Source organism: Acinonyx jubatus, chromosome D1 (genome assembly GCF_027475565.1).
Source record: "Acinonyx jubatus isolate Ajub_Pintada_27869175 chromosome D1, VMU_Ajub_asm_v1.0, whole genome shotgun sequence".
Lineage (NCBI taxonomy): Eukaryota > Metazoa > Chordata > Mammalia > Carnivora > Felidae > Acinonyx > Acinonyx jubatus.
This window is the reverse complement of record NC_069390.1, coordinates 13,701,345-13,714,184: the sequence shown is the minus strand read 5'-3', so window position 1 is coordinate 13,714,184 and position 12,840 is coordinate 13,701,345. Positions and strand designations below refer to the sequence as shown.

At 36.9% G+C, this 12,840-nt stretch overlaps 1 protein-coding gene and 1 pseudogene across 1 annotated transcript; one reads left to right on the top strand and one right to left on the bottom strand.

Annotated features, from left to right (window-relative positions):
• Positions 1-227: 227 nt before the first annotated feature.
• On the top strand, positions 228-1,491 carry LOC128311770 (olfactory receptor 1030-like; annotated as a pseudogene).
• A 10,293-nt stretch (positions 1,492-11,784) lies between these two features.
• On the bottom strand, positions 11,785-12,840 carry LOC106986248 (olfactory receptor 5M10-like). Its single transcript, XM_015084420.3, has one exon. It carries the CDS (start codon positions 12,811-12,813, stop codon positions 11,785-11,787), a length of 1,029 nt encoding a protein of 342 aa, XP_014939906.2. The 5' UTR covers positions 12,814-12,840.

Below are 12,840 nucleotides of genomic sequence, written 5' to 3'. Positions count from 1 at the left end.
TCCTGATTTCCCGATGAAGCTTTGTGTCGTGATCAGACAATGGCAGTAGCCATGTTGGAGCACCAGTGGTTGTGATAACATAGCCTCATGAGCAAGTCGAATTCTGTATGTGCTAGCTGTGGGGTGAGAGTGGCAAAGCAGTCAGCATGGCAGGTGCATGGACTTCAAATATATTGTCCATTTCACCACCAACCACTTCAAGGCACCTGCTGCACTTCCTCTACCACTGGGGCAACTAACAACCTATTTACACCTCTCTTTCCAAACCTGACTTTGTTTTAGTGCCCATTTACTTTTAGTCTTGAAATGAATGCAATTTATTTCTGGATGTATATCTGAAAAATTATTCTCTTATCAGAGAATATGACGATGGACAAACTTCCCCAACAAAATGGCACTGAGGCAACTGAGTTTATCCTGTTAGGACTCACAAACCAACCAGGGCTGCAGCCCATCCTTTTTGTGGTGTTTCTCCTGATTTACCTCAGCTCTCTGACAGAGAACGTTGGATTCATTGCATTAATCAGGTTCACTCCACGGCTGCAAAACACCATGTGCTTTTTCCTCACCCATTTACATGCGTGGATATTTTGTATTCTACTAACGTCTCACCTCAGATGCTTGGTAATTTTCTATCAGAGAAGAAAACCATTTCCTACATGGGGTGTCTGGCCCAACGTTTTGTTTTTGTGATTCTGCTCCTTATGGAGTATCACATGCTGGGTACCATGGCCTCTGACAGGTACATGGCCATCTGCCATCCCCTACACTACAACAGCAGAATGTCCAGGCCCCTTTGCATCTGCCTTGTCACTGCCCCCTACCTCTGGGTACTATGGTGGGCACAATGCAGATACTATTGACGTCCTGCTTATCCTTTTATGGACAAAACATCACCAACCATTTCTACTGTGCTGCCCCACCCCTCCTGATGCTGACAGGATCAGACCCTTACAGAAAACAGACAGCTCTGTTTGTGTGTGGGGATTAACCTCACCATCCCATCCTTATATCCTACTCATCATCCTTATCTCCTACATTTTCGTTTTCACCACCATCATGAGGATCCCTTCCAGCAAAGGCCAGTGCAAAGCCTTCTCCACCCGTGGCTCCCACCTGATCGCTGTCGCCATGTTTTTGGGGTCCCTATTCTGCATGTATCTGAGACCAGCCCCTGAGCAGTCTGTTGAACAAGGGAAAATTGTGGCAGTGGTTTGTATCTTTGTGAGTCTCATGCTGAATCTATTTATCTACAGCCTGAGGAACAAATATGTGAAGCAGGCTTTGAGAACAGGGTTTCGGAGGAAATTTGGCACAATGGAGAAAAGGTGTATTTTGACAGTCTCCCAATGAAAAAAACAAAAACGTGCCAAAACAATGAAAAAGCAACCCCTGTTGGTTGTACCTGAATGCAATTCTCTGGAGTAACACTAACATGGATTATATATGCACAGCTTCTGACCAGGTGAGAATCCTAATGGCAGCCATGAAAAGGACAGTTGTTTGGAGATGATGACAGGTGGGAAACACAGCAGCGAAAGTCAGCTGCTTATAATTAAGCAGGGTCCCCTGTTTAGTCTCACTCAAGAACTCCCTTCCCCTTGATCAGTCTGCAGAGAAGTCCTTCCTTTCAGCTCATAGGTCCACAATATTGACCACCACTGAGCTATTCTTATTAGCAAAGTGCAGGGCTTTGCAGTATGTTTCCTGAATATGCAAATATTTACATTCACTTGATATACTACATAGTTTCCTTTAATGAAAGCTGATTATCTTCTCAAAAACGGCTGAAAACTCTAATTCTGCATATTTGTTTCAATACGTTCGTTTTTGGTACATTCTTATGTCTACTTATCCAGAGTAGAAAACCATCTGTGCTTTATTATTTTCACAAAGAATCTGATAGTTGACGTCTTAATTAACCAACACATTTGTTTCAATAGTTTTCCTTAATCAAAGCAGATACCTATAGGAATAGGCGAAACCCATTCTGGATATAGAAATTTCATGGCCTCCATTAAAGGCTTTTATGATTCTGTTCCTACCTTATTGACAATTACTTGCTCTGTGATTCTGCATATTACCTTGCTGTTCCGTTCATGTCCACCCATAAACTATTTTTAAAATAGCAGCTATTCTAAGCGTGGAAATTTGGGTTTAGTATTTTGCAACTAACTTGTAGCACAGCCATATTCCTGATTGCTTGATACTTTTTGAACTTGGGCTTTACTTAAGTGAATTAATATAGCTTACCATTGATATGACACATTTAGTACATCTTTTCCTTTTAATATTTCAGCAGTTTTTATTTTTCTCTCTTTAGGAAAATCTTTCTCCACGTAAGTTTCAGCTTCTGATCGGTTATTACATGAAGATAAGTTTCTACAGTTTTAATCTTACTTCTTTCTTTCTTTCCTTTTGGACGTAGCGACGTGTATCGTCGCCACCACCAAATGGGTGCTCAAGTTTTCCTTTCTCCTCAAAAGCGTTGTGAGTGCTATTTCACTGTGTGTATGTGTGAATACAGTAGATATAAAATCATCACAGAGGACATTGGTGCATCAGATACAATTTATTGGAACCGAAATTTGTTTTACTTCATCTCCATGACACGGTACTTCTAGCTGTTGTGATGATGATGTTACAGCACAAGAAGAATTCTTCATTTGGTGGAATTTCTTTGGGTTGATAGACTTTTGAAACATTACTATGAAAATTCTCTCAAAATATCTTTTTAGGCCTTCAGCGCATTCTTATAATTAGAATAGCTGAATAAAAGTGGACAAACATCTTTAATACTCCTGAAAACCTAATGTTAAATTGATTTCCAGAAACACTGTGAATTGTTATTTTTCCTGACACTAACAATGTATGGAAGTACTAGTCCTTTAGAACTCTCTTAACTGACATTCAAGAGTATCCTTTTTTTAATGTTTTTGTTTTGTTTTGTTTTGTTTTGTTTTGTTTTTGAGACAGAGAGCACAAGCAGGGGAGAGGCGAAGAGAGAGAGGGAGACAGAGAATCTGAAGCAGGCTGCAGGCTCCAAGCTCTCAGCACAGAGCCCAGCAGGGCTTGAACCCACGAACTGTGAGATCATGACCTGAGCCAAATTTGGATGCTTAATTGACTGAGCCACCCAGGCGTGCCCCCACAAATGAGTATCTTAGTTCATGTTTTCATTACCAAACTTGTTACTCATCCATTTTTAGCATGTTTAAATTTATCAAACTTCCATTCACAGCTTGCAGCATTTATTTATGTGTTGGGGTTAGTGATTCAACTGTTTTCTAGGAACTTATCAAACCTTAACACTTTACCACTTTATTCTCTTTGTGGCAAAATCTTTGCCCAATTATTGAGTGCTACCTATTTATTTTTTTAACTTTATTTATTTATTTTGAGAGACAGGGAGAGATAATGTGAGTGGGAGAGGGGCAAAGAGAGGGAGAGAGAGGGAATCCCAATCAGGGGCTGCACTGCCAGCACAAAGGCAAACCTGGCCCTCGAACTCAAAAAGCTGTGAAATCGTGACCTGAGCCGAAACCAAGAGTAAGATGCTTAGCAAGCTGAGCCACCGAGGCACCCGGAGTGCTGCTTATTTTAAATATTTTATAGTCAAACAGATTAACTTTCTGTCGTGAACTTTTCCTACTACTATTAAACTCAGAAACATTCTTCTGATTGTTGAAATATTCAGGATTTATTATAATTCTAATCAACACAGAATTTGTTTCCAGTGATTGAATGACTCACAGCTAAGGGCTCGGTGTGGGCATGTCGGTTCTTTCGGGGGAATAATTGTTGGCAAAAGGGAAATTTAGCTAGGGATAATGTTCTGTGTTTACACATCTGCGAAAAAATATGTGGCATTATGGACCCTGGCAATGTTACAAAACTAAAATGTTTATATAAAAGTGTTAAGTAATGCACAATGGTTATAGATAAAACCACATTCTTGCTCGTCCTTTATAGGCCACCAGCATCTCTCTGCCTTTCTGGAAAAAAAAAAAGTCTTAATTCACTCATCTCCTTTCATCCTAAGCAGAACTGTCTATGCCATAATTCCATACATCTCCCAGTCAGGCGTGAGGACTAAGCCATAACATTCCTATTCATACCAAGACATGTTTATTCATTATTCAAATAATTTACTGCAGATATGTCTTGTATGCATAGCCATATTTGAATTTTATGTATATATTTTCCTGTATTTCATGAATGAAACCACCTTATGCATAAATGCCAGGTTAAAAATCTTGGATAACTAGAAGCATCTGATTTGCATTTCCTACAAAAACTTTTATAAGGAAAAATAATGAAGATGGAATTTTTACTAGCAATTGGAACATATTTTATATTTATATTAATTGTAAGAATTTATTGTTAGATGTATTTACATCTATATGTATTTTAAATGATGTGAACAAATAAGAAATAAACAGAAGTATTTCATCTAATTATACAATGAAGATAACATCATGCATTTGTGAGATAATAAAGGATTGCTTAAAAATATTAAGATGAAATGGGTTAACATCTCTATGTGCCAAAAAGATACTTGTTTTAGACCTAAAGACATCTGCAGATTGAAAGTGATGGGAAAGAGAAACATTTATCATGGAAATGGACATCAAATAAAGCCAAAGTAGCAACACTTGTATCAGACAAACTAGATTTTAAACCAAAAATGTAACAAGAGATGACGGGTTCTATATTATAAGATTATTATAATATTGTTGTAATATTATTATAATATTATTGTAATATTATAATAAAGGGGACTGTCAAACAAGAAGTTCTAACATTTGTAGATACTTATGCCCCCAGATATATAAAACAATTAGTAACAAACATAACGGAACTCATTAATAATAAAGCAATAACAGCAGGGGATTTTAACACCACACTTACATCAGTGGATAGATTAAGCAGAAAAATCAACAAGGGAGCCATGGCTTTAAATGACACACTGGACCAGATGAACTTAACAGATACATTAAGAACACTTCATCTTAAAGCAGCAGAATAAACATTCTTTTCTTTCTTTTTTTAAATATTTTAAAAATATTTTTAATGTTTATTTAGAGAAAGAGATAGCAGGAGCAAGAGAGGGGCAGAGAGAGAGGAAGACACGAAATCCGAAGCCGGCTCCAGGCTCTGAGCTGTCAGCACAGAGCCCGACGCAAGGCTTGAGCTCACCAGTGGTGAGGTAGTGACCTGAGCCAAAGCTGGATGCTCAAATGACTGAGCCACCCAGGCGCCCCAGAATAAACATTGTTTTCAAGTACACATGAGATATTCTACAACATAGATCACAGATTAGGTCACAAATAGGTCAGGCCTCAGCAAAGACAAAAAGATTGTGATCATACCATGTACATTTTCTGACCCCAACACCATGAACCTTGAAGTCAACCACAAGAAAAAAATCTGGAAGGACCACGAATACATTGAGATTAGACAACATACTACTAATGAATCAATGGGTCAACCAGGAAATTAAAAAAAAAAAACATTAAAAAAAAACATGGAAACTAATAAAACTAAAGACATGACAGTCCAAAATCAGGGGGTGCAGCAAAAGCTGTCATAAGAGGGAAGTATGTAGCATTACAGGCCTATCAAGGAAGGAAAAACATCTCAAATAAACAACCTAGCCTTACACCTAAAGGAGCTAGAAAAATAAAAACAAATAAAGCCTACAGTCAGAAGAAGAAGCTCAATAAAGTTTAAAGCAGAAATAAATGACATATAGGAACTAACAAACAAACAGAAAACAATAGAACAGATCAATGAAGCCAGGGGCTTTCTTTGAAAAAATTAATAAAATTGATAAACCCCCTAGCCAGACCTATAAAAAAGAAAAAAGAAAGGACCCAAATAAATAAAATCACAAATAAGAGAGGAGAAATAGCAACCAACAACCAACACCACAGAAATACAAGCAATTATAAGAGTATATTATGAAAAATTATATGCCAACAAATTGGGCAATCTGGAAGAAATGGATAAATTCCTAGAAAACTACAAACAACTAAAACTGAAACAGGGAGAAATACAAACTGGAACAGACAAATCACAAGCAAAGAAATTGAATCAGTAATCAAAAATCTCCCAACAAACAAAAGTCCAGTGCCAGATGGCCTCTGAGGGGAATTCTACCAAACATTTAAAGCAGTGTTAAATATTATTCTTCTCAAATGATTCCAAAAATAAAAATGGAAGGAAAACTTCCAAACTCATTCCACAAGGCCAGCATTATCCCAATTCCAAAACCAGACAAAAACTCCACGGAAAAGGAGAACTACAGGCCAGTATCCCTGATGAACATGGATGCATATCATAAATATATATATATATATGCAAGATACAAGCAAATCAAATCCAACAGTACATTAAAAGAATCATTCACCACAGTCAAGTGGGATTTATGCCTGAGCTGCAGGGTGGTTCAACATTCACAAATCAATCAGTGTGATAAACCACATTAATAAAAAAAAAAAGGATAAGAACCATATAATCCTATAAATAGATGCAGAAAAAGCATTTGACAAAATACACCATCCATTCATGATAAAATCCCTCAACAAAGTAGGGATGGAGAGAGCATACATCAACATCATCAAGGCCATATTTGAAAAACCCACAGCTGATATCATCCTCAATAGGAAAAAAATAAGAGCTTTTTCACTAAGGTCAGGAACAAGACAGGGATGTCCCCCCTCACCACTGTTATTTAGCATATTACTGGTAGTTCTAGTCTACCAACCAGACCACAAAAAGAAATAAAAGCATACAAATCAGCAAGGAAGAAGTCAAACTTTCACTCTTTGAAGATTGGCATGATACTCTATATAGAAATCTAAAAAGATTCCAGCAAAAATTTTCTAAAACTGATACATGAATTCAGTAAAGTTGCAAGACATAAAATCAATGTACAGATATCTATTGCATTTCTATACACCAATAATGAAGCAGCAGAGAGAGAAATCAATCCGTCCCACTTACAATTGCACCCAAAACAATTAGATACCTAGGAATAAACCTAACCAAAGAGGTAAAATGTCTGTACTCTGAAAACTATAAAACAGTGATGAAAGAAACTGAGGTGATACAAAAATGGGAAAAAATATTCCAGGCTCATAGATTGAAATAACCAATATTGTTCAAATGTCTATTCTACCAAAGGTAATCTACACATTGAATGCAATGTCGGTGAAAACATAACCAGCATTATGCACAAAGCTAGAACAAATTATCTTAAAATTTGTGTGAAACCCCAAAAGATACGCAATAGCCAAAACAATCTTGAAAAAGAAAAGCAAACCTGCAGGGATCACAATCCTAGACTTCAAGTTATATTACAAAACTGTAGTGATGAAAAATAGACACATGGATCAATGGAATAGAACAGAAAAACCAGAAATGAACCCACAACTACATTGGCCAACAATCTTCAACAAAACAGGAAGGAGTATCCAATGGAAAAAAGACAGTCTCTTCAACAAATGATGTTGGGAAAATTGGACAGCAACATAAAGAATGAACCTGGACCACTTTCTTACACCATACACAAAAATAAATTCAAAATGGATGAAAGACCTAAGTGTGAGACAGGAAACCATCAAAATCCTAGCAAGAACACAGGCAGCAACTTCTTTAACCTTGGCCACCGCAACTTGTTACTAGGTATGTCTCCTGAGGCAAAGGAAACGGAAGGAAAAATGAACTATTGGGACTTCATCAAATTAAAAAGCTTCTGCACAGCAAAGGAAACAATCAATGAAACTAAAAGGCAACCTACAGAATGTGAGAAGATATTTGCAAAGGACATATTTCATAAAGGGTTAGTATCCAAAATATCTAAAAACTTATAAAGCCCAGTACCCAAAAACAAATAATCCAGTTAAGAACTAGGAAGAAGACATGAATAGATACTTGTCCAAAGAAGACATCCAGATGGCTAACAGACACATAAGATGCTCCACATCACTCATCATCAGAGAAATACAAGTCCAAAACCACAACGAGATACCACCTCACACCTGTCAGAATGGCTAAAATTAACACCCCAAGAAACAACAGATGTTGGAGAGGATGCAGAGAAAGAGAAACCCTCTTGTACTGTTGGTGGGAATGCAAAGTGGTGCAGGGACTCTGGAAACCAGTATGAAGTAGCCTCAAAAAGTTAAAAATAGAACTACCCTATGATCCAGAAATTGTGCTACCAGGTATTCATTCAAAGAATACAAATACTGATCTGGAAAGATATATGCACCCCAATGTTTGTGGCAGCCTTACCAACATAGCCAAACTATGGAAAGAACCCGAATGCCCATCAACTAATAAATAGATAAAGAAGTTAGTGTGTGTGTGTGTGTGTGCGTGTGTGTGTGTATAATGGCATATTCCTCAGCCATAAAAAGGAATGAAATCTTGCCATTTGCACTGACATGGATGGGATTAGAGAGTATTATGCAAAATGAGATAAGTCAGTTAAAGACAAATACCATATGATTTCACTCATATGTGGAACTTAAGAAATAAACAGATAAACATAGGGGAAAAGAAGAAACAGAAGCAAACCAGAAAACAGGCTATTAATTATGCACAACAAACTGAGGGTTACGGGAGGGGAGGTATGTGGGGAATGGTTTCAATGAAGCATGGGTATTAAGGAGAGTACTTGTGATGAGCACTAGGAGTCGTATGTAAGGGAAGGATCACTAGATTCAACACCTGAAACAAATGTTACACGGTATCTTAACTCAAAGGAATTTTTTAATTAAAAAAAAAAGAGGAAACAGGTTAAAATATGAAGGGAAAGGTTATATAATACCACAGTGTGCAATAAAATTTTATTTAGAAAAATTCAACACATTCCTACAAAATATGGCCAGGAAAAATTAATAACATACAGAGATGCTTGCTTATTTAATTTTAGGTGGCAGAGAGGCCACAAAACAAAATTTAAAAAAATTTTCCCATAAAAATGTAAATATTCTTCATATGAGGAATCATCAGAAATAACATGAACAGCAATCATCAAACTGATGTATGTCTTTTATTACTTAAAAGCATGTTTCAATTATTCTTCTGTTCCAATTAAAACATAGTCCTTTCGTAAGAGTGCAGTTGAGACAACAAAGAAGACAAACAATCTTAAATGATATGCCCTCATATTAATAAAGGCACAGTCAACTGGTTACGCTCAAGCATAACTAGTCATAAGTGCTTATGACTAAGTTGATGACTCCCAGAGAAAAATTTACCCACAGAAAAAAATTAACAAAAAGTTTAAAAAGTAGCAAAAGCCATATTCAGAGCATTAAATGCAGCAATTCCCCATCCTGCAAAAACGATCAAGCATGTTCATGGAGATATGAGTTCATCCTTGCAGTAATAGGATACAATATGACAGAAGCTTGCAAGACAAACTGTATGCAAAGAAGGTGCACCAAATTCATTGTAATAAGAGATTACAAGTACGTTTTGCTTTTTTTTTTTCAAAATTTAATTTGAATTTTGTTCCAAAATTGAAAAACCCTTTAGTATTTTCCAATTTACTTTTCTACAATTCATATGCAATATTCTTGTAACTAATCTCAAGTATGGTCGAATTTTCTGTATAATACTTTAAAAGGGATGTTCACTAAAAATTTTTAGTCTGTATGAAAATACAAACATTATACTATCAAGTGAAAACTTAGTATTCAAACTTGTATAGGGCAAATGATTCCAATTGTGTCTCAGGAATTATAAGAATATGTATGCATATCAAATCATTGAGAAAAATATAATAAAATACAAACAGAAGGGGCGCCTGGGTGGCTCAGTCAGTTAAGCAGCCGACTTTGGCTCAGGTCACGATCTCACGGTTCGTGGGTTCAAGCCCCGCATCAGGCTCTGTGTGGACAGCTCAGAGCCTGGAGGCTGTTTCAGATTCTGGCCCTCCCCCACTCGTGCTCTGTCTCCCTCTGTCCCAAAAATAAATAAACATTAAAGAAAAATTTATAAATAAATAAATAAATAAATAAATAAATAAATAATAAATAAATAGATAAAAAATACAAACAGAAGTTGCCCACTGGAGTAGGAAATGTCACCAATAGATGTCATTGCCTCACATCAGTTTATTTTTTTAATTTATATATGGCAAACATTGTTGAAAGAATCAGCCTCATTCAATCAACTGAGACCTAAGAATGGAGCCTAACTTACTAAAACTGCAAGTCATTTAGCATTGCTCTGGAAAAGCATTTGAATACATTACTGTGAATACAGGAATTGATTTTACATAAGCATTTACTACTGCCATCTTAGTTAATATCCGAGCACACAATATTAGAACACCGACATTTAAGATAATTTTTAGAAAATTTAACTTACATTTCAATACGCAGCCATCAGCTTGACTAATAACATGTAGGTTCATGTGCTAACGTGTTGAATTATGCACCTCTTCATATAACTTCTTTACTATTACTTTTCACGATAGAAATTTTGGAAAATACTGCAACAGCCTTATTCACCAAATAATGAGTCACAGACACTTTTATGAGCCAAAGTAAACATCAGGTATTCTCCTCAGAAAGATAAAGACACACCGCTCATTTGTAGAATGTTTCAGGGCATTCTTAGGTCTACAGAGCCAATTGATAGACTCTATTTATTAAGTCTGAATAAATTGGATCTAAGTCAGAAGTACTAAATGAAATATATATCTAGATTTCTATTATACTATGATTGAACTGGATCCATGATTCTGAAAACTTATAAGCAGGTGTTGAGAGTATTTTTTTCAACATTGAGGAGCATAAACAATATTTATAATAAGACAAAACTTTTTCAGGATATCTGTAATATTGGTTGGGAAAAAATATGGAAAGCTTAAACTTATAGGGGATCCATATATTTAAAATTCCCCCGGGGCGCCTGGGTGGCTCAGTCGGTTGGGCGGCCAACTTCGGCTCAGGTCATGATCTCATGGTCCGTGAGTTCAAGACCCGCGTCGGGCTCTGTGCTGACAGCTCAGAGCCTGGAGCCTGTTTTGGATTCTGTGTCTCCCTCTCCCTGACCCTCCCCCATACATGCTCTGTCTCTCTCTGTCTCAGAAATAAATAAACGTTTAAAAAAAATAATAAAAATAAAATAAAATTCCCCCAATGTAATATAGTGATTACTCAGGCACAAGACCATTGATCTATATCACTCATTGAAGAATAAATTATTTCATAATTCTCTTTTAAAATGTTTAAAACTAACCACTCTATTTTGAACCTCATTATGGCTCTCTAGACCATATAATTCAGAGGAGATGAATCTCCCATGTTCCAATCAAACTGAATTAATTCTAATATTTATCCCCAAGAAAATAAAGACGTTAAAGTGTTTTCGGGAATTATTGGATACTACACAATTTACATTCTGAGATTTTTTTGGTAAGGAAAATACTGTTTCAACATTACAATTTTTATTAAAGCTATTACTTTGTGGAGAAATTTGCTAATGTCATTGAGAGTTTATGTGATATTCTATCATGACTATAGAGTAGTAGGTATGCCCTGTGAAGGGACCCACTATGTTATTACACATCTTGAGCCAAAGCTAGCCCAAACACCCACAAACCCAACTAACACTAGAAAATAAAACAAAACATTTAGTTACTTAAAAAAGTATAGGAGATAGAAATTTAACTTGGCGCTATAGAGAGAGTACCGCAAGGGAAAGATGAAAGATAAAATTAAAAGCACCACAACACTCAGTAATTACAATGAACAGATGCTACATTGCAGTTTTATAAAAGAGATTTCCCTGAATGATTTGCTGCATAGCATGGATCACATGCTTGTTTCTTAAACTGTAGATCACTGGGTTCAACATTGGGCTCAAGAAAGTATAAAAGACTGCAATTATTTTGGACTCCTCCACAGACTTCTCAGATGGGGTCCTTAAGTACATGCAGAAGAGGGTTCCATAAAATAGGGTGACTGTTGTCAAGTGGGAACCACAAGTAGAAAAGGCCTTGTGCCTGCCTTCAGCAGAACGGATCCTCAAGATGGCTGCAATAATGAGAAGGTAGGAAAGGACAATGATGAAGAGAGAGCTTGACAGAGTCAAGCCAGCGACTACCAACATCGCCATCTTTTTGACATAAGTGTCAGAGCACGCCAACATTAACAGAGGAGGATCTGCACAGTAGAAATGATTGATTTCAAGGGAGCCACAGAAGGACAAGTGAAAAGTCAGCAGTGTCTGGGAGAGTCCATTAAGGAAGCCATAAATATAGGGGACCATGACTAGAGAGATACAAACGTTCTTAGACATCCTGGTATTGTAACGTAAAGGGCTACAAATGGCTACATAGCGATCCAATGCCATTGAGGCCAGCATGTAAAGCTCAGTGATCACCAGGGCAATGAAGAGAAGACACTGTGTGAAGCATCCAGCATAGGAGATGGTCTTCTGGTCGGAGAGGAAGTTGTGCAGCATATTTGGAGTGATATTGCAGGAATAGCAAATGTCCACGAAGGAGAGGTGGCTAAGGAAGAAGTACATGGGTGTTTGGAGGTGAGAATTGGTCCTGATCAGCATAATCATGCAGAGATTTCCTGCCAGTGTGATCAGGTAGATCACCAGAAACACCCCAAACAGGATCTTCTCCAGGACAGGGTCGTCTGTGAGTCCCAAGAGAATGAATTCTGTCACTGTAGTGTGGTTTAGGGAAGACATTCTCTTATCCCTTTTAAACTGAGAGTGACAGAGAAAGTGAGAAATTCCATCTGATCCAGAGTCTCCATTTATTCCATCCATTTCATCATTTATTCATTGATATATGCA